This window comes from Tiliqua scincoides, chromosome 2 (genome assembly GCF_035046505.1).
Source record: "Tiliqua scincoides isolate rTilSci1 chromosome 2, rTilSci1.hap2, whole genome shotgun sequence".
In the NCBI taxonomy this organism is placed as follows: Eukaryota; Metazoa; Chordata; class Lepidosauria; order Squamata; family Scincidae; genus Tiliqua; species Tiliqua scincoides.
Genome location: NC_089822.1, coordinates 264,155,939 through 264,178,141, shown reverse-complemented (window position 1 = coordinate 264,178,141; position 22,203 = coordinate 264,155,939). Strand labels below are relative to the sequence as shown.

The following is a 22,203-nucleotide window of genomic DNA, read 5'->3' as shown; positions in this document are numbered from 1 at the left end:
ACTGGATCAGGCCATAGGCCCATCTAATCCAGCTGTGAGATACAGGAAGCTGGGCCTATGGCCTGATCCAATGGGGCTGTGCGTATGTTCTTATGTACCAGTTGAAAGGCCGGCTGCCGTGCAGACATCAAAGTCCCACAGCCTGCTTGGAGCAGGGCCCCATTCTGGATGGTGCAGGAGCAGCAAAAACAACCAAGAGCCTGCGGCTTCCTGAAGTCCAACCAATTATTTTTCTGAGCTGAATACAGATCTTTGCAAACGTCACTGAATAATGAATCAGTTGGTGGACTAAGAGCCTATTTAAACATTTCTCAAACTGTGGGTCATGAGCTGGTTGTTGCTGGGTCGTGAAGCTTAAGCTGATAGCTGAGAAGACAAATGCATGGAACCCTATGGAAAGTGAAACTGAGCCATATCCTGTGTTTACTCATGAGTAAGTGAACGTGCCTCAGAGCCCAATCCTGAGCTCCTGTGGCACGCTGCATCCTGCACTCCCACCGCAGCTGCAGACGGCACCTCGGGAGAAGGGGAATTTGGCCTCCACAATAAACCTCCCCTCTGTCCTCTCCAAGCCCTCCACATGCCTCCCCCCTCCCAGGAACGCCTCATCCCCGCCTCCCCCTCTTTCCTCTTTGCTACTCTGCAGTCTAACACATTTGTGACAGTGCACGCCAGCAGCACACTGACGCAGCAAGTTCAGGATTGGTCTCTGAGACCGTTGGAAAGCGCAGGCTGAGAGAAACCCAGTGGCACCAGAATGGTCCTGTTCTGATGAACGAACCCCCCACAAACACCAGCAAAGCAAGTCCCTCCCTCCAAGCTGACAAATGTATTGAGCCCTATGGAAAGCACAACTAAGCTACACGTTCGCATTTAGTCATGACTAAGCAAACATGCCTCGGCTAGTGGTCAGGTCAGGCAAAGAGGAACACAAGGCCACCCGAATGCTCCCGATCTAATGACAGTGGAGTTCAACAGATGCTCCAGAAGCCAACGCCCCCCCGCCCCCCCCCAAAAAGAATAAAACAGGCTTGAGCTGGTAAGCTGCATTTTTTTTCTTTTTTAGCCATGCAAAGCTAGGTGGGTCCTGAGAGTGATGCGGTTTAACTTAAACTGAACTGGGCACTGGATAAGGCAGAAAATCTGACTGAATTTTTCTTGGGGGAAGGGGTGTTACTGCATGCAGGCTGCACGGAAAATTCACTTGGTGGAACAGGGTTGGCTTCTAATTATTCAATAAGGGCACAATCCTAACCAGGTCTACTCAGAAGTAAGTCCTATTTTGTTCAATGGGGCTTACTCTCATGAAAGTGTGGTTAGGATTGCAGCCTTATTTCTTTACCTGAATTTAATTTTTGATAATTATTTATTTTAATTTGCTTGATGCTGCTGCTTCCAGCCATGACATCACTTTCGGTGGGTCCCAGACAGATTGACATTCTAAGAAGTGGGTCCTGGTGCTAAAAGTTGGAGAACCACCTTGGGTGTTATTTTTATAGCAGAAGCCATCCATTCCTCTCTGTCCAGAGTCCTGAGAGCAGATGTTACTGATAGAGCGGACTTTAGGAGAAGGATTAAAAGAATGTAACGAAACACAGACCTCTGCTGGAACTATGTATTTCAAAGTTGTGGGAGGTCGTGGCAGTCTTTCCAAGCCTGTGCAAGAAAAGGCTAGGATCTAATCCAATCATGGTACTGCCTTATCCAAACTGAGTTCCAGAAGAGCCAGCTGGCAGCTGCAGGGCTATGCGCCTCTCTCCTCTCTTGGGGAGCTGGTGAGGGAGCACACCGTCAACCCTTGCGCTCCTGCAACTGCCTGCTGGCTTTGCTCTGCCTCCCAAGGCCCCGTTCACCTTCAGACCGCCGAAGGTCCTGCTGGAGCTTCTGTGAGAACCAGCACTGGAAGAAATGTGTGCACCCAGAAGTGATTGGTGTACAGACATGGCCCAAGGGGTGTGACCGGCCATGACTGCACTGAGTGCCACGCTTCTTCAGGGCAACTCTACCCTCATGTCCACTTTGTGTATATCGGTTCTGGGAGAAATAATTCATGGTGCCAGACGGGCATCAAGATATGTTGGCATGTAAAGCTGGTGCTTCTTGTAGCAACTTTAATACTGGCAGCCCAACATGGCTGAGTAGCTGAGGTGGGATGGGAGGGCCAGGTAGTCTCCACTCCTCCCAGCAGGTGCCTCTATGACATGATCCCCTTTATGACATCATGAAGCCAAGGTGACCTCTGTTGGAGCTCAGGGATGCTCAGGGGTGTCTCTGCCAGAAGGTGGAGGCCACATGGAGGAGAGCAGGCGGCAGGAGTGATATCTGAGCGGCGGCTGGGGAGAGAAGGCAAGTTCACTTTGTGTGACTTGCGGGAGGAGGGGCGCGAGGTGGCCTGAAGCTGGTGGACGTCAACCGGCTGGCCTGGTGGAAGTTTAATGAGACCCCTGATGCAACTTGGCTCTCATTTTTGGGACTTTTCACAATTCTCAAATCTGGAGATCATCTTGCCCTGAACATGCTGACCATATTTGTTCTTCCAACAAAAGTCCCTGGCCCCCAGCCGACTGAGCTTTTGGTCATAAACATGTTTTGCACTTTATCTGCTGCGTAGGCAGACTTTAAGCTGAAACTGCAAGCCTCTGCCTGCAGCCATGACACTAGGCCCTCAGCTGTCAATTTGCAGAGCAATAACCATTTCTGGCTCCTTAGGATAACTCACTGGATATATGATTACATAGAAAGATTATAAAACAGGTAAATCCCTAAAAACGCTCACGGTTCTTTGATGCACAGTTAGTTTTCGACGTTCAGTGAATCTCTTTCCACACTCGGAGCATTTATAGGGTTTCTCCCCTGTGTGGGTTCTTTGATGCACAGTTATTTTTCAACGTTCAGTGAAGCTCTTTCCACACCAATAGGGTATCTCCCCTTTGTGGGTTCTTTGATGAACAGTCAGGTTTGTTTTCTGAATGAAGCTCTTTCCACACTCCAAGCATTTATAGCGTTTCTCCCCTGTGTGGGTTCTTTGATGAGCAGTCAGTGTTGAGCTCTGACTGAAGCTCTTTCCACACACCAAGCATTTATAGGGTTTCTCCCCTGTGTGGGTTCTCTGATGCACAGTCAGGCGTGAACTCACACTGAAGCACTTTCCACACTCGAAGCACTGATATGGTTTCTCCCCTGTGTGGGTTCTTTGATGCACAGTCAGGTGTGAGCTCACACTGAAGCACTTTCCACACTCCAAGCATTTATAGGGTTTCTCCCCTGCGTGGGTTCTTTGATGCACAGTCAGGGTTGACCTCTCAGTGAAGCACTTTCCACACTCCAAGCATTTATATGGCTTCTCAGTTTTGTGAATTGTTCTTTGATGTGCAGTCAGGCTTGAGCTGTGACTGAAGTTCTTTCCGCACTCGGAACATTTATAGGGATTCTCCCCTGTGTGGGTTCTTTGATGTCCAGTTAGTGTTCTACGGTCTGTGAAGCTCTTTTCACACTCGGAGCATTTATAGGGTTTCTCTCCTCTGTGGGTTCCTTGATGCACAGCCAGGTGTGAGCTCTGACTGAAGCTCTTTCCACACTCGAAGCACTGATACGGTTTCTCCCCTGTGTGGGTTCTTACATGCACAGTTAGGGTTGATCTCTGACTGAAGCTCTTTCCACACTCAAAGCATTTATAGAGTTTCTCCCCTGTGTGGGTTCTTTGATGCAAAGTCAGGCTTTTGTTCCAACTGAAGCTCTTTCCACACTCCAAGCATTTATATGGCTTCTCACCATTGGGGATTCTTCTTTGATGTGCACTCAGGCTTGAGCTGTGACTGAAGCTCTTTCCACACTCCAAACATTTATAGGGTTTCTCTCCTGTGTGGGTTCTTTGATGCACAGCCAGGTGTGAGCTACTACCAAAGCTCTTTCCACACTCCAAGCAATTATAGGGTTTCTTTCCTGTGTGGGTTCTTTGATGCCATGTCAGGGTTGAGCTCTGACTGAAGCTCTTTCCACACTCCAAGCATTGATATGGTTTTTCCCCTGTGTGGGTTCTTTGATGCATAGTCAGGTTTGCACTCTGACTGAAGCTCTTTCCACACTCCAAGCATTTATATGGCTTCTCACCTTTGAGGACTCTTCTTTGATGTGCGGTCAGGCTTGAGCTGTGACTGAAGCTCTTTCCACACTCCAAACATTTATGGGGTTTCTCTCCTGTGTGGGTTCTTTGATGCACAGCCAGGTGTGAGCTGTTATTGAAGCTCTTTCCACACTCCAAGCATTTATAAGGTTTCTCTCCCGTGTGGGTTCTTTGATGCCATGTCAGGGTTGAACTCTGACTGAAGCTCTTTCCACATTCCAAGCATTGATATGGTTTTTCCCCTGTGTGGATTCTTTGATGCATAGTCAGGCCTGAGCGGTCACTGAAGTTCTTTCCACACTCCAAGCATTTATAGGGTTTCTCTCTTGTGTGGGTTCTCTGATGCACAGTCAGGCCTGAACTCCGACTGAAGCACTTTCCACACTCAAAGCACTGATATGGTTTCTCCCCTGTATGGGTTCTCTGATGCACAGTCAGGCCTGAACTCACACTGAAGCACTTTCCACATTCCAAGCATTTATAGGGTTTCTCCCCTGTGTGGGTTCTTTCATGCACAGTCAGGGTTGACCTCTCAGTGAAGCACTTTCCACACTCCAAGCATTTATATGGCTTCTCAGTTTTGTGAACTGTTCTTTGATGTGCAGTCAGGCTTGAGTTGTGACTGAAGTTCATTCCGCACTCGGAACATTTATAGGGTTTCTCCCCTGTGTGGGTTCTTTGATGTCCAGTTAGTGTTCTACGGTCTGTGAAGCTCTTTTCACACTCGGAGCATTTATAGGGTTTCTCTCCTCTGTGGGTTCCTTGATGCACAGCCAGGTGTGAGCTCTGACTGAAGCTCTTTCCACACTCGAAGCACTGATATGGTTTCTCCCCTGTGTGGGTTCTTTGATGCACAGTCAGGTGTGAGCTCACACTGAAGCTCTTTCCACACTCCAAGCATTTATAGAGTTTCTCCCCTGTGTGGGTTCTTTGATGCAAAGTCAGGCTTTTGTTCCAACTGAAGCTCTTTGCACACTCCAAGCATTTATATGGTTTCTCCCCTTTGTGGATTCTCTGATGGACAGTCAGGGTTTTGGTCCATGTGAAGCTTTTTCCACACTCCAAGCGTTCATAGTTCTTCACCCCTGTATAGTTTGTGTGATGCCTTCTCAATTTTGATGTACTCCTGAAAGTTTTTGCATCTTGAGAGCCTTGTTCCTCGCTCTCTCTGTTTTCTTTTTCTGGTTCTACGAGGATGACATTTCCACCCTGAAAAGCTTCCCATTGACTTCTCCATTTCCCTGTCTGTCTTTGCTCCTTCTTCTCTATTCTTTCTTGGTCTCTGAAAGTCACATCTTGTACATCATGCATGATAATTTTTGATGGCATCCAGTGGGGCTGCCCCTGATCCTCATTATCTTGTCTGCTGCTTCCTGGAACAAAAGAAAATATTTTCAGCATGAGAACAGAGAAATGGCATGTCTAAATCCTTGTCCTCAGAGGCATTTTGTGTATATATCCAGCCACTGTTTTGCAATTGGTTTTGCTTGTGAAATTCAGGATTTTAGTGGCAAGCAAAGCAGAATCTTGCCAGCCTCTGCCCAGTCCTTGGTTAGATCAGTATTTTTGTTTACTGATTCACTGGTAAGTTTTAATTGTTCTAGTGCACTGATACCCAAACTATGGGCCACAATATGAATTTTGGTGAGTTTGTCAGTTTGTCATTTTTAGTAACTTAGAACGCAATCCTAACTCCTTATGTCAGTGCTTTCCATCACAGACTTAAGGGCAATGCAGCTCTGAGGTAAGGGAACAAACATTCCCTTGCTTTGAGGAGGCTTCCGTGAGTTACACCCAACTGCAAGATGCAGCACATGTCCCATTGGCACCGCTATGCCAGTGCTGGAAAGTACTGACATAATGGGTTAGGATTGCGCCCTTACAAGGTGATAGCTGACAAGGTCAGCCATATTGAGCCCTATGGAAACGGAGCAACATGTACATGTTTACTCATGAGTATGCAAACCTACCTTGGTTAACATTGAAGAGCAGGCTGAGGGGGAAGCAATACTACCAAAATGGTCTCAGTTCTATGAACACAATCCCCAATGCGCTCTTGAGAAGGAAATTCTCCCCCCCAGCTGACAAGCAAAAGGTTTAGAGCCCTATGGAAGGTGAAACTGAGTGATGCACCCTTACTTGTGCATGTACCTCAGCCCTTACTGAAGGCAAGGCAAAGGGGAATGCAAGGCCATGAGTATGGTCCTGATCCAATAAACGTGGAGCTCAACAAACGTTCCAGAATGTGGACCCTCCCCCACCTTATTAAAAAAGAGAAAAACAGAGGCCTGAATTATTGGTAAAGTGAAACTGTTTCTTAAGGCTCAGAAAGCTGAGTCCCAATAGAGTGTCACTTTCAATGTGGGTCCCAGTGGGAAAAGGTTTAAGAAGCACTGGACTGGTCTAGTGAAGTTTATTTTGCAAAAGCCATGAATTTAAGATAAATGGACCATTTCCCAGAAAGGCAGGACAGGAATGGTGGCCTCCTGGAATGAAGTGCCAAGTAAGATAGAGCAAGTTAAGCATCTGTACATCCCTATAAGGAGAGGGAGGAATTGAAGGAGAAGGCAAATGTATTCTCTATGTTTAGGAGAGGGAGAGCAGGAGGAGGAGGAGGAGGAGTAAGAGAAGGGAAGTGTATTTTCAGTTTTCTAACCTAAAATCAATTTTCAAATTTAGCTTTACCTAAAGTTAGCACTTCATCTCACCTGAGGGAGGACTTCTAAGTTCCAGTAATTTGGGGCACAGGAGCTGGGTGAGCACAATAAAGGTAATACTTAAGTGATTACTTAATTAAAAGCAGTAAGGCAGACTTTAGACAGGGAGCTGATTCTGAAGGGAGTTACATCCCAAGTCTACATAGGCCTACTCTGAGGAGCAGCAGAGTCTACTGGAGAGTAAGAGCTCAAGGTAGAGGCACTTTGAAAGTAAACAACACAGAGGAGGAAAAAGAGGAAAGGAAGCTTTTCTACTTTATCTAACTTTACCTTATTCTTAAGCCAATTTAGAACTTAATCTAAGTTAGAACATAATTTAGAGGTCCAGTACATTGGGACACAGAAGCTAAATGAGGGCCATCAATCAATCAATCAAAGCAAGAAGGCATAATTTGGACAGGGCGCTAAAACTCGTCTAAACAGATCCACTCTGAGATGACCAGAGTTCACCTGAGAGTAGGAGCCCAAACTAAACAGAGTAAGAGAGTAAAAGGAGAAAGCACACTTACAGTGCAATCCTAATTGCACCTGGGCTGACTCAAGTACTTTGCACTGGCCCAGGAGGGTCACAAACATGTTGTAAAGCCTATTTGCACCTCTGTGGAAGTCAGCTAAACCATTACAGAGGCTGCATCCAGCCTCCGCAGTGATGGAGGAAGATAAGTTTGCGCTGGCATCTCCAGGCCGGTGCGGGAGTCTGGGGGGCATGGGGAAGGCGGGTGGGCGGGCAGCAGGAGATGGGGCCAGGATCCGGCAGTTCTTCCAGAACCTACTGCAGCCTTATGATTTATACATTACAAATATTTATAGGCCATCTTTGAATAAGAACCTCCAAGGCAGTTCATAGAGATCAAAACACAATACAAATATTAATCAGCATCTCTTAAGAGGAAAATGGAGTTGCAAAAACACTTCAAAAAATATAAAAGAAGACCCCTGCTGGATTCAACAATTTTGAGACATACAAATTTTGAGACATACAAAATTATATAGGGGATGAACAGAGTGGATAGAGGGAGTCTCTTTTCCCTTTCACACAACACCAGAGCCAGGGGACATCCACTAATATTGAGTGTCAGGAGATGAGGGCAGACAAAAGAAAAACATTTCTTTACCAGTGGTTAGTTAGTCTGTGGAACTCCTTGCTACATGATGCGGTGATGGCATCTGGTCTAGATGCCGTTAAAAGGGGATTGGAAAAATTTCTGGAGGGAAATTCCATCACAGGCTACAAGCCATGATGGGTATGTGCAACCTCCTGATTTTAGAAGTAGGGTAACTCAGAATGCCAGATGCAGGGGAGGGCACCAGGGTGCAGGTCTCTTGCTGTCCTGTGTCACTGTGAGGTACAGGAAGCTGGACTAGATGGGCCTATGGCCTGATCCAGCGGGGCTCTTCTCATGTTCTTATGTTCAATGATGACATAAAAGTTAATAGAAATAGAAAATTTATTTGTCATTGTACCTGTGTACACAAGTACAACGAAATTAGGTGCTTTCACAAGGTAAAACAAGACAAGACCAAAACAAAACAATAATACAACAAAGTCAGGCAGACTACATATACAATCACCACATTACTAAAACTCAGTTCAACATATTCACTGTACTGCCGCATTTAATCTAGACACTGCACTGGGGTAAACACTGTTCTTTAATCTACTCCTTCTTGTTCTTATCACCCTGTATCTTCTTCCTGGTGGCAATAATTCAAAAAGTGGTAACCAGGATGCGAGGGATCTCTCAAAATTTTTAAGGTCTTCAGCATACACCTTTTACTGTAAAGCGATAATTCGCAGAGGTGGACTTTGAAAAATGGCCGCCTAGTAGGTTATCTCTGCCGACCGCTCCTAGTCGTTTCTAATTTTTTCTTCCCTAGATAGGACCTCTGGTTTAATTCTTGTCTGGGAGGTCTCAGAAATTGTCCTTGAACCAAAAGGCACTGGCAGCTCCTGTTTTGTTTACAACTATGCGTGGATTACAGTGGATTGTTATTCCACAACGCGGAGACCATGGGAAAAAGAGGAGACAGAGAAACCATTCAGAACATGGTAACTCTCCCGGCAAATCCTCAAAACAAAGATGCCTGGATGAACTCTCCTGGATGCATCATGTGAGTGAGCCTAATTTTATCTCCTATAATAAGTTTGCTGTCCTTGATGTCCAAGACACTACCATGGAGTCAGAAGGGGGAGACCAGCGGCCCCCCTCCTCCCAGCTGGGAGATATCTACGACTCACACTATCAAGCTCTCACTACACGATATCACACGACTCAGATATCAAGCTCTCACTGCAGGAAGAGAGTGCTACTAGTAATCAGTTTTTAACTGTTCTAGGAGATTATTCCATAACAATGGGGAATACGATCGTATACATCTGCCGGCAGTTCAACTCTATTTTATCAAAGCTGGACTTGCTTCATAAGGATATTCAAAGCCCTCTTCTCTCACCCCCCCATCCTGTACAGCATTTGGACACTCACTTCAGACATCCAAGAAACCCACTCCTGTCTGTAGAAGGGGTGAGTTCAGAACCCCATGTGAACTTGGCCCGTCAGTTGCTGAGAAACCAACTGATGTTAGTGATCTGGCACATGTCCCTCAACTGGGGAAAATGGACAAATAAACCATGAGCACTAGACTCACTATCCAGGCTACTCTGTCTTGACATACACAATATTGATATAATTGAATTGATTAGGTTCCCTCGGTGGCACCAAATGCCACAATGTTCTTGCATCTTGTTGAAATTCAAGACTCACAGGATTCCTCGCTTGCTTCATGAGAGGAAGTACATTCTTGAAAAATATAGCATCTTCCAAAACCGGGTGTTTGGTGAAATGCATACTAATCCACTGTTCCAGAGAAACCATTTGAAGCCTCCATTATCAGTCTCTTCTGCAGTTCCAAGGCCGGCCAATTTTGGCCAGATGCCCAGCCCTCAGTCAGGTGATAAGTGTAATCAGCTTGCTGAAAACACAGCTGATCCTTGGTCCTCATTACACTTGGATGTTATGTCAACAGTCTCTGATCTGAAAGCGGCCACTGACAGCTTTGTTAGTCTACTACTGAAGTTAAAAGCCTCACTTCTAGTGCAACAAAGCAAAGCACCCAAGGATGCTATAGCTTACCTAATGTCCAACACTCAGAAGCTGGGAAAAGAAAGCCTAAAAGGAAGAGCCCAGCATCTAGCAGCAACTCCCAGGCTCAATCACCGGTTCCCAAGCCTCCACCCAAGGTACCAGTAAATTTGCCACCACGGAAGAAGACCTTCAGACCCCAAGAGGACCTGCACGGGTCTCTGAACGGACAGAATACAACTGGAACTGCTGTGTCATTGGAGCCAAATGCATCAGGAGACCAAAATGGCCTTCTTTGCAAAGCATGTGCACCTTCGGACGCCAGCAGTGCAGACACAGAAATAGACTGCCCAATGGAGATAATGCCTGCCACTCCTGTGAGGATTACAAACTCATCCACAGAAGTACAGGATGAGTTGCCTGCCTCAGACACAGTTTGTGCCAGGAATCAGCTTCTGAGGAATTCTGTGTTCAGCTCAGGGGAGATCTCAGACACTGGTGATATCACTTAGTGTTTGCCTAATGCTTCTTCACAAGCTACAACGCCTCCTCAGAATACTAGTCCTCACAGCGGTGATACAAGCTCTCAGTCCATGGACCTGCTGCTCCAACTGGATATAGACGAGGACACGCTAACCAGGGAGGCTCTGGAGGCATACAGAGTTCTCCCTTGACAAAAGCAATTTCAGATGGTCAAAAAAATTGAGACAGTTTGGCAGGAATTAACAAACATCATATTGACCCAATGTTCATCTGCATCTTTGAAGAGTTCATCTCCACGAGACCCTCAAATATCATCTCTAGAAGCAGACCCCCTTTGAAAGTTGCTCATACAGGCTGAGATCCACCAGGAGCCTCCAGATGGAGGAAATTTTCCTCCCTCTCCTTCTCAAGAAGAAGATGAGATTGTGGATGGAGCTATAAATGCTTTCAAGAGCCTTCCAAGGATGGAACAAGTAAACATAATAAAATGCCTGGATAAAGTTAGAGCAGAACTTATTAGTCCTAATGAGGAAGCTCTGACTGGCAGAACGCATCCTTCGGTTCTTCCAGAGCAAGCTTTGGGTCATCAATCTGAATCAGAAACTACTTCACCCAGGGAACATGTTATTAATTCAAGAGATTCTGTGCTATTCATGGAAGCCTCATCTAGCCATGTGTCTCATGCCCCCCTGGAAACTGAGAATCTGCCCATGAATGAAGATTGACTGATCAACCCTTCTCCTGACTTGGTCTCTCCCTTTTTGAGAATCCTTTCCTGGAATATTGCAGGATGGAGGAGCAAGGAAAATGACACCAATTTTTTAAGCTATCTTAGAACCTCTGATGTAATCATGTTGCAAGAGATGTGGGTCCAGGGCCAATTGCATCTTAATGGACATAAAGCTTTTTTGCTCCCTGCTATTAAACCTAATTCTCGTGGGCGCCCATCAGCAGGCTTAGCCACACTGGTGGCACAGCATCTTAAACGCTGCTCCCTAGCCACAATTTCAGGGTTTTGTAAGAAGCAAGCTTTAATGATATCCTGTGAAGCTATTGATTTATTATGTATTAATGTCTCTATCTGGAGTGACCTCTTGACTGGTATAGATGACCTCAAGAGGGACCATCCTCTAGCTGAAGTTGTTTTGCTGAATTCCAGGGTTGGAAACTCTAATCAAATCTATTCTAGAGCATGGATGGTGGATGAAGAAGATTCTTTCCCCTCATTTTGTACGTTAGATAGATGGTCAAAGGATTCTCATTACAATGCTAATGGCTTGGCCCTTGCAAGATTTTCCATTATTTCTAATCTGCTCTGGCTTAATGGGTTAAAGGAGTACCCCAATGCTGGTGAATTTACATACATGTGGGTCAAGCGTCATAGACTATGCTCTCGTGTTCATGTCTTTGAAACCACATGTGAAAGAGTTTGACATCGGGGATCTTACCATTAGTGATCACCTCCCTCTAACCCTGGTACTTGATCTACACTCGGGGAGAACACCAGCACACCCAGGGGTTGAAGTAAACCCAGAGAGTAGTGGTAAAATCATGGTGAACGACACCCTTTCTTTAAATTTCCATCAGTTAATTAGGGAGTCAACAAGTATAGATTTATTATCAGCCATTTTGAAGGAGCCTGACCCCTTTGCCCAAATCCAGTCATTTGAAAGCCTAATTGATCACATCCTTAGGACCCTGGGTTCCAACCCTAAGCGGAGCACTACACATGGTGTGTCAAATAAAAAGGACTGGTTTGATAAAGAATGCAGAGATCTCAAGGCATTGATCAGAGCAACTTATTTGACCTTCAGAAAGTCTAACGCTCCATGTGAGGCAGTTAAATATTTTTTCTACAAAAAACAATTTAATGCCTTACTGTTAGATAAAAAGCAGAAGTATACCCATGCTCAATGCATCAAGTTGTTGCAAGCAATACAGCAAAAAAATAACAAACAATTTTGGGCCGTGGTATCAGGCTCTCTTAGCTCCAAAATGTATGACCCAGTTGTAATCTCTTCTTCTAAGTGGATTAAACATTTTTCAGAATTATTTTTTGATAAGAGCAAATCCACAGATACCCAACCTGACTTTACTTCTTCTGATCTACCTATCTGGTCCCCTGTGATGCCCATGGAGATTATACAGATAATAGATCAATTGAAATCAGGGAAAACTGCCAGAACGGATCAAATACCATCTGAACTCTTAAAATGTGATCCTGTGGGCGCACTTGCTTGCACCCCTCTTCACAACGATCGACAGAACTGGCCTAGTTCCCAAAGACTGGGTCTCGGCAACAATCATTCCAGTTTTTAAAAAGGGTGACCCCAAGCTCCCTGCGAATTACTGGCCTATCAGCTTGCTCTCCGTAATAGGCAAAACATATGCGAAATACCTAAGTAATAAGCTTTTCACCTGGATCAACTCTGAGGATATCCTAGGGCCTGAGCAATCAGGATTTTGTTGGGGCAAATCAACAATGGATAATTTTTTAATTTTATCTCACCTAGTCCATAAACAGATTAAGAAAGCCAAGGCAAGACTCTATGAGGCTTTTCTTGATCTAAGAGCTGCATTTGATTCCATTGATAGAGATCTCCTTTGGTCTAAATTAGCCAGCATGGGGATTGATAAAAGACTATTGATGTTAATTAAGATCTTATACTCCAACACATCATGTAAAGTCAGATATACCAGGAGTGGTAGCCTCACACACCCCATTGTTATAAACAAAGGGGTTCAGCAGGGATGCATTCTGGCTCCCATGCTATTTAACCTGTTCCTGAATGATTTAGCCCCGGCCTTGAAGGCAGTGGATGGTCACTGCCCGATACTTGGGTCCTATCTAGTGCCGCTATTACTGTATGCGGATGATGCGGCTCTTATTTCTTGAACAAGAATTGGCTTAAAACGTCTACTTAATAAATCTATAGAGTATTTTACATCCAACAAGTTACAGATTAACTACTCTAAATCTAAAATCATGGTGTTTGTCAACAATTGGAAACCATTTAAATGGCCATTTATGGGCAACAAAATGGAACAGGTAAAGACATTCAGATATTTAGGCATTAATTTCCACTACAAGCATTCGTGGGTTTCTCATTGGAATGCAGTCCTAAATGCATCAAAAATCTCATCCCTTGCAATTTCCCGGTTTTTCTTTAGCCAAGGTAACAGATATGTCCCAGTTGCTTTAGAGGGATTCAAGGCTAAGGTACTTTCACAAGTTCTTTATGGCTTTCCAATCTGGCATAAGACCTTGAATCATTCAACTGAGAGCATACAGGCCTCCTTCCTGCAGAGGATCTTGGGTTTTCCCAGATGTGTTCCATACTCTGCTATGTGTCTTGAAGTGGGTTTTATCAGACTCAAAACGTTGGCTTGGTTGAGATCAGTAAAATTTTGGCTTGCAATCCTCTTCAATGCTGCCCTGTATGGGCTAATGTACCAGCTTTTGGCTGATCCAGTACTGCCTGTGGAGGTTGCGGATAAACTCACCAAGCTTAAATCAATAGGACTAGACACAGCAAGCCTGGGTATGATTGGTTTAAGCGAAGCCTACAGGACTATCAAGGGAAGATTGCTCGATACTGAGTGTCAAGAGCTATTTTGTGCAGCTAACACCATTTGCTCCCCTCTCCATTTGCACATCCCAGTCAGTTTTGGGAAGCCAGCTTCTTTCTTTTATCATCTGCAGTGCCCGCAGGCTTGTAGAGCATTCTCCCTTGCGTGATGCAATGCATTTCCACCAGCTCTGCTAGCAGGCAGGTTTAGTGGCATTCCCTACTCAGAAAGAAGATGTACCTGTGACAGGAATTGTGTGGAGACATTACATCATACATTTTTTTATTGCCCACTGCATGACACCCTTCGTAAGAACTATCTGGCTCCACTGCTGAACAAAATGCAGGGCTGGGAGGATTCATTTAAATTACAAACTCTTCTTTCTATAGAGGAAACTGACTCTCTTGACAAGGTTGCCAATTTTGTTTCTGGGATTCTGGAAGGACGGAATTCTGGGTCTTCTGCTATATTATGGTGAATGGGGGAGGGGGTATTGGATGATTATGATTGTTTTATTTATTTATTGTTTGTTTGTGTGTGTGTGTGTTCTGGTTGTTTGTTTGTTGTTTCGTATTTCTGTTATCTATGCCAATAAAGGTCTTATGTATGTACTGTAAAGCTCCTCCAAAGAACGTAGAGAACAGCCAATAATCCTCTGAGCAGTGTTGATAACCCTCTGGAGCACTTTTCTCTCCACCACTGCACAACTCGCAAACCAAACACATAGACCAGGGATGCCCAAACCCCGGCCCTGGGGCCACTTGTGGCCCTTGAGGCCTCTCAATGCGGCCCTCAGGGAGCCCCCAGTCTCCAATGTGTCTCTGGCCCTCCGGAGATTTGTTGGAACCCACACTGGCCCGATGCAACTGCTCTCATTGTGAGGGCGACTGTTTGACCTCTTGCGTGAGCTGTGGGATGAGGGCTCCTTCCAATGCTTGTTGTTTCATGTCTGTGATGCAGTAGCAGCAGCAAAGGAAAGGCCAGCCTTGCTTTGTGCAAGTCCTTTTATAGGCCTTGAGCTATTGCAAGACCTTCATTCATTCATAGAAGTTCATCTTTAATATATTCATTTATGTAAATTTATTCAAATTTTAAATATAAATTAATTCTTTTTTTCCCCCGGCCCCCGACACAGTGTCAGAGAGACGATGTGGCCCTCCTGCCAAAAACTTTGGACACCCCTGACATAGACAATAAGATAGAATACTCTCTATGTAGCTGTGATAAAAAATTACCAGCAATGTATCAGACAGTTTTTGTCTGCTGAGGAGTCTCAAAAAGTACAAACATTGTTGGACCTTCTTGATCAGAGCAGCGGTGTTTGCACTCCATGTCAAATCCTTCTTCATAATGGTCCCCAGAAACTTAACCTCACCCACCTGCTCTACACAAACACCCTCCATACACAAGGGCCGAATGTCAGATTTTCTTTTCCGAAAGTCCACAATAGACTCCTTAGTCTTATTGATGTTAAAAATAAGATTATTATTTCCACACCATAAAGACAACAGTTTTACCTCTTTACAATAAGCGGACTCATCATCCTCAGAGATGAGCCCCACTAACGTGGTATCATCCGCAAATTTAATGATCTTATTACTGGGATAAGTACTGGTGCAATCTGAAGTATAGATGGTAAACAGTAGTGGACTCAACACACAGCCCTGTGGAGTAACCGTATTGAGAATCCTGGCAGAAGAAACAAAGTCCCTTAATTTCACCCTCTGAGGGTGATTTGAAAGAAAATCCAAGATCCTCATACAAATTGGATCTGGAAACCCTAGGTCTTTAAGTTTAGATATCAGTTTGTACGGTATAATTGTGTTAAATGCAGAGCTAAAATCCACGAAGAGCATTCTTACATAGGTCCCCCGCTACTCTAAATGAGTTAAAGCAGTGTGTAAGATGGTGTTTATAGCATCTTCTGTTGATCTATTTGCCCTATATGCAAACTGATATCTATCAAATGAGTCTGGAAGACAGGAGATGATGTGCTGTCTAACTAATTGTTCAAAACACTTCATAATAACAGAAGTGAGTGCCACTGGTCTATAATCACTGAAGCTACTTATGAAGGACTTCTTTGGCAATGGAACAATGGTGGAAGCTTTCAGACTCGATGGAACAATAGCTTGGGATAAAGACCGATTAAAAATCTTAGTCAAAACCCCAGCCAATTTGTCTGCACCATCTTTTACCACCCGGCTGGAAATGCCATCAGGTCCAGCAGACTTCCTTGAATTTACCGCTTTCAGTGTCTTCCTCACATCATGCTCTCCCACAACAAGAAGGGAGCCGTGCTGAGTTGATAACTGTAGTGTGGCAACTTCAGTTTGATTTACCTCAAACTGGGCAAAGAAGTTATTCAGCTCCTCCACCAACAGAGCATCTCCCTCTGTGGGGGCAGCATTTCTCGTTTTATAATTCGTAATTTGCTGAACCCCTTGCCACACCTGCCTCATATTATTACTAGAAAAGCAATCTTCAATCCTCCTCTTATAATCAGCCTTGGCTTGCCTAATACCCCTCTTCAGATCAGCCCTAGCAACTCTGTACCTCAACTCATCACCAGATTTGAAGGCCTTGTTCCTCACATACAGAAGACATCTGACCTCTCTAGTCACCCACGGTTAGGGTAAATCCGAATACGTTTATACGTTAAGTGGAAATGTTTCACTAAAGGGACAGCTGCATTATTATTTTGGGTTTTGATCACTTACCCCCACAAAAGCCAGAGGCCTCTTCATCCAGTCCCTGAGCATCGGGCACCCACGGATCTTCCCCTTGTTCCAGCTGGGCAACGAGGTCAGGCTTGGTGTCTGGAAATCGCCCTTAGGAAGGAGAAGAGAACAATAAGTTCAGCTGCAGGTCCATGAACCCTCAGAGCTCTCCCTGTGAAGGCAGAGAAGAAACCAAAGGAGTGAAATCATTCTTGGACAGCAGGGCTCGGCAAGCTTCTTCTGGACCATGGCCAAAGGCCACGTCTGAGAGTGGAGAGTGAACTGTGTTCATCCCTATATCTAATAATTGAAGGGAAGAATAAAAAAACCCAACAAACTATGAATGTTTGTTTTACTTAAATAATAAATACTGCAAATTTTATTATTACAAAGCATAGCTTCTAATTTGAATAAGGCACACAATTTAAATTATGGATTGTAAGTGAAGGAGAACACCTGGCAGTTTAGTTATACATTGCACCACAAGTAGGAAAGACAAGAAAGACACACAATTGTGTGGCAGACAAAACTCAGCCATTTCCGAGGAATCCAAATGGAGGGTGTGCACCCTGCGCCAGCTTCTCCACGTCCCTCTTGAAACGTGGGGCAAGAACAGGTCACAGCATTAACAATGACCAGCCCTTAAACCTCCTCTCTGGAAAATGATTTCCCTTCTTCCTCTCTCCCCCCCATGACCACAGTCATGCACACAGTCCAGCTACACTCTTTTTCCTTCAGGAGAGAAAACCCACTGGATACAGTGGGACTTACTTCTGAATAGATGTGCCCCGAATCCTGCTCCAGTTCGGTTTCTGGATGCAGTTCAGTTCAGCTCAAGTTCATGCAGGAGGCTGATCCATCTGGCTTGGCTCTGTGAGTGCTGCACCCCCCAAGCGGTGGGCACTTGACCCTGATTCCGTCTTGTGTTCCTCACTTTGTGGGCACTTTGCAAGCCAAGCTGGCTCAACCAGTTTGATGCTGGTGCTCCAGGCTCCTGGGCTCACCTCCCTCTGCTCCTTCTCAGAGCATTTTGGAGTCTTGCCCTGTTGCATGAGAGCTGATGCTGGGGAGTCCCAGTTACGTTTGATCTTGGCAGTACAGAGCCTCATGACACGAGAGCAGCGCACTCCGTCAAGCATAGCAAGCTGTAAACTACTCATATTTAGTTTACACAGGGCCTGAACCACAGAGAGATGAATGCTGGAGTTCTCAGGTGGGGGTGCTCTCCCCCCCCCATGAGCTTGGCAGCAGAAGTGCCATCAGCATCCTAGCTATGTGCTGAATGGCTTCACCCTCTGCTTAGCATAAACCTTTAACCCCATGATCATGATATCGACTCCCCCCTGCCTTGTAGCTGCCATATATGAAGGAAGAACAGGGAGAGGTAGGCACAGCATAGTCTTTGGGACTGGGGCCTTCCACTGGGTTTGGGGCTTCACAGGGCTGGGCGATGTTGTTTGGCAGACCAGATACAGCTCATGGTTCGTAGGGTGCCAATTCCTGTTTTAGAGGCAGCAAAAAAGTCTTCCTGAAAAGGAAAAGGGCGAGAAAAAGCCACTGGCCACATGATGGAAGGAGCCCCCTTACCCACAGAGGCCACATTCCGGTAATTCTCCAGCATGACTTCCTTGTACAAGGCTCTTTGGTCTGGGCCCAGCAGAGCTGCCTCTTTCTCAGTGAAATGCACAGCCACATCCTTGAAAATCACCGGACCCTGCAAGAACAAAACACCCTCAGACAATGTCCAGGACCCCAGACCTTCCTCCACATCTCCAGTGCAGGAAGGAAATGAGTGGCTCCCAAGCCAGACATAACATCCACACTTCCTTTCCTCACCAGAAGAAGCCTGCAAGTATTTTCAGGTAACAAGTAAAATCTTTTCCTAATCATGGATCCAGATAGTTTTGTCAGCAGTTTAGACTCCGCAGATGTACAGGTAAAAACGTTTGGGGAAAGCTGAACAAGGAAGCCGGGCATTTGCTCTTCTCATTGGCATCCTGTGTGCTCTTCTGCCTACATGGCTGCTGTCAGGAGGGAAGATTTTGGATGATCTGCTGGGAAAGGACAGTTCTCATCAATATGCTGTCGAGGGTTACAAGGAGGGAGGCCTTACTGCTCAGTAATGGGCAGCCCAGTCCTCACCTGCACCGGCACAACCAAGGCCTGCGCAGCAGCCAGCACAGGTGAGGAGGTGGGTAGAGGGGAGTTTTTCCTGTTACCACAAGTAACATCCCAGCCAGTCCTATGAGGTTACTCGAATCTCCACCAGCTATATAGCTAGCAGAAGTCCAAGAATCCTAGTGTAACACTGGCTCGCCCTGGAGAGAGGTCAGGATACGGCAGAGCAGACACCTGCTGATTCTGCCCCCCTCCCCGGCTCAATTCACCCCCCCCCCAAACTGCCCCGCTCAGAAACACACCCTCTTCCCCCTCCGGAACTTTCACCACCCTCCCAAAGCCGCTGCACCGCTCAGGGGTGTACATACCTCAGCCAGTGGCCTGGATGGAGCACCAGCAAGGTACCAGCCGCCCCCCCCCACCGGCACTGCCTACTCTTATGAACATTTGCAACACCTTTGGCCAGTGCAGGCACAATTTAGGACTGTGCTGTCAATCTGTGAAATCTCCAACTGAAGTGTCCAGGTTTTCAGTCAAGCCAGGCCCTGCCTGAGACTCTTGAGGTGTTGCTGGCAGTCAGAGTACAGAGCCTGGGACAGGCAGACTGAGGCTCCATATCTCAGCCTCCTATGCGTGAAGTACAGTATCCCTCCCCCTAGATCCAGAGCATGCTGGGAGATATAGTTCTTTGTTGCTTTTGCCAAAGATGCTCACACTACCTTTGCTGCAGCCTTTGGGGGGAGAGGAGGCTTCTGGGTGCCCCTGATGCTCTGCCACCCCTAGACCCAATGGAAAGGAGGGTGAGCTCTGGGCATTGGGTGCAGAAGGGAGAGTGGCAGGTTCAGCTCTCTCCTGCAAGCACCTGCCTCTCCTGGTCATCTGGCCAGAGATACTCAGGGGGCCTTCTCTGCAGACTTTGGGGAAAGGCTTGCCCACCCTTGTCACCACCCTCCTGCACTCTGTTTCATCCTCTCCCCTCCCCCTTTGCACAGGCAGACTGAGGGTCTGACTCCATATCTCCGCTTCCTATGCATGAAGCAGAGTATTCCTGCCTTGGATGGTGAACGTGGATTTGTCCCGGAAAACTTTAGGGCAGGAGGTGTGTAGCTTCCTGTTAAGGCTACAGACCTGCTGAAGACAATACCGCTTAGACCAGTAGACCAGAATGGTTCTCACACATTTAGCACCGGGACCCACTTTTCAGAATGCGAATCTGTCAGGACCCACCGGAAATGATGCCATGACCGGAAGTAACATCATCAAGCAGGGAAATTTTTAACAATCCTAGGCTGCAACCCTACCCACACTTACCCAGGAGTAAGTCCCATTTACTATCATTGTTTAATGAATATAAATAGTAGCTTATTAAAAGTACAGGTCTGTCACATTTCCCCAAATGCAGTCACATACCAGGGGAGCATCAAGTCTAACAGATTAAAAATAAAATATTGAAATGAATGGGGACCCACCTGAAATTGGCCTAGTGGGTCCTGATCCACAGTTTGAGAAACTACCATAGCCTTTCTAGAACTCCTTTTTTTCAACTTCCTTCCTTCTTTAACCCGTTTCTGCCCAACCCACAGGTGTGCCTGTTTGATCCTTGTTGTGCAGATGCAACGTTGGGCAGAAATGACTTAATCTTAATTTTTTCCATTGAGATACTTGATAAATCAACATTTTAAATATTCACAGTGGCCTTTTACTGTATCGTCTGTAAGCGGCAACAGACTTTTACACGTGTCACAACTGTCCTGCTCTTGGCTCCCCACCACAAAACTACCAACGTACTCCTAAAACTCCATACCTGAACTGGATCTGCGGTACCCATTTGGAAGTCCGAGAGAGGAAGAGCTGATCCACACTGAATCCGGGTTGCCAGTCTGCAGTCTGTGGGAGCAGAAAGAACAAAGCATGTCAAGGCTGGGTCTTCTCAGCGTCACGTCCTGTCCCAAAGTCTGGAAAGCAGCAGACGGAGACATTCTGGAGTGAAAGTCTCAAGGGGAGGTCTGGATTTTGACCTCCTCTCTTCCCCAACCTCTGACAAAATTCAAGCATCAGGTGTTGTGTTGGAAAATGTGTGATAGGAACCAGAGGTGGCCCATAAATGGCCTTCTTGCGCACTATTAAACACCCCCGACTCCAACTGCAACCGCCTTTGTGGTTGTGATAATTGGCGCAGTCATTTCTAGCAAGTTTCCCCAAAGAGAAACTGTGCTCAGGACAGGGGATCGTCCTCTCCCTCCCTCCTCCCTCCAGCACAGGGAGGTCCACAGACGAGCCATTCCCCCCTCCCCAGTGCAAAAGGCCAGGTACTCTGAATGCACCCAAGGGAAGAGCCTCCCCTCCCCAGTGCACTATTCCTGGGTGTTGCACAGACCACCCACCTCTGCAGCCACACACTCTCCTCCACTGCAGAGTGCAAAGGGAAGATCCTGCCTGTGTTTGGGGGCAGCAAAGCAACCAGGGTCCTTCTCCTTTGCCAGCCTCCGCCAAGACCTCCTCCAACCAGGAAAGAGAGGCGGAAAATGAATCCCCAGGAATGCTTGAGCAGTGCCCTCCCCCTAGATCCAGAGCATGCTGGGAGGTGTAGTTCTTTGTTGCTTTTGCCAAAGATGTTCACACTACCTTTGCTGCAGCCTTTGGGGAGGGAGGAGGCTTCTGGGTGCCCTTAATGCCCTGCCACCCCTGAACCCAGTGCAAAGGAGGACGAGCTCTGAGCATTGGATTGGGGTGCAGAAGGGCGAGTGGCAGGTTCAGCTCTGTCCTGCAAGCATCTGCCTCTCCTGGTAATCTGGCCAGAGATACTCAGGGGGTTTTCTCTGCAGCCTTTGGGGAAAGGCTTGCCCGTCCTTGTCACCACTCTCCTGCACTCTGTTTCCCCTCCCCCTTTGGGAAGGGGCCCAAAAGAAGCTTTCCACCCCATGATAAAACCCAGTGGTGGGATTCCGCCGGTTCTCACGGGTTCTGTAGAACCCCTAGCTATCATAGGACGCAGTTCTAAGAACCGTTTGCTATCGTGCGGGACTGCTGCCTGCTTGGTCCTTGCAAGCTTGCTCGGAGGAGGGCTTGAGCAGTAGCTGCTCACAGATTGGTGGCCAGTCCAAGCCCTGCAGCAGGAATCACAGCCCAGCCTGCCTGCGCAGCCTCTTCCCTTTCCCCTCCAGCCGCCTTGGTGCCCAGGAAACAGGCAGCGGCTTTGTCCTGGCCCCAGACCACCTGGGGGGTCCATGATCCGAGGGGGAGCCGGGAATGAATGGACCAGAAGCAGCAGCAGGCGGGCGCATACTGACATCTCCCCTTTCAGGCTGCAATCTGTGCCACACTTTCCTGGGAGTAAGCTCCATGAACTAGAATGGCACTTACTTCTGAGTAGGCAGACAAGCAGGCGCTCG

General features: G+C 46.6%; 1 protein-coding gene across 1 annotated transcript; it reads right to left on the bottom strand.

Moving 5' to 3' along the window:
- Nucleotides 1-102: 102 nt before the first annotated feature.
- On the bottom strand, nt 103-21,301 carry LOC136640333 (zinc finger protein 850-like). Its single transcript, XM_066615381.1, has 5 exons — nt 21,196-21,301; nt 20,616-20,698; nt 18,281-18,407; nt 16,694-16,804; nt 103-5,496 (listed from the first exon to the last, which is right to left on the bottom strand). Exons 2-5 carry the CDS (start codon nt 20,637-20,639, stop codon nt 2,885-2,887), a joined length of 2,874 nt encoding a protein of 957 aa, XP_066471478.1. The 5' UTR covers nt 20,640-20,698; nt 21,196-21,301; the 3' UTR covers nt 103-2,884.
- Between the last annotated feature and the right edge of the window lie 902 nt (nt 21,302-22,203).

Excerpts from the sequence above, each read along its gene's own strand:
- LOC136640333 (XM_066615381.1), bottom strand. The coding sequence starts at position 20,639 with ATGGGTACCGCAGATCCAGTTCAG. Across the intron at positions 18,408-20,615 it reads GTACCGCAGATCCAGTTCAG|GGTCCGGTGATTTTCAAGGA; the intron begins GTATGGAGTTTT and ends TTGTTCTTGCAG. Across the intron at positions 16,805-18,280 it reads CCGGAATGTGGCCTCTGTGG|GGCGATTTCCAGACACCAAG; the intron begins GTAAGGGGGCTC and ends CTCCTTCCTAAG.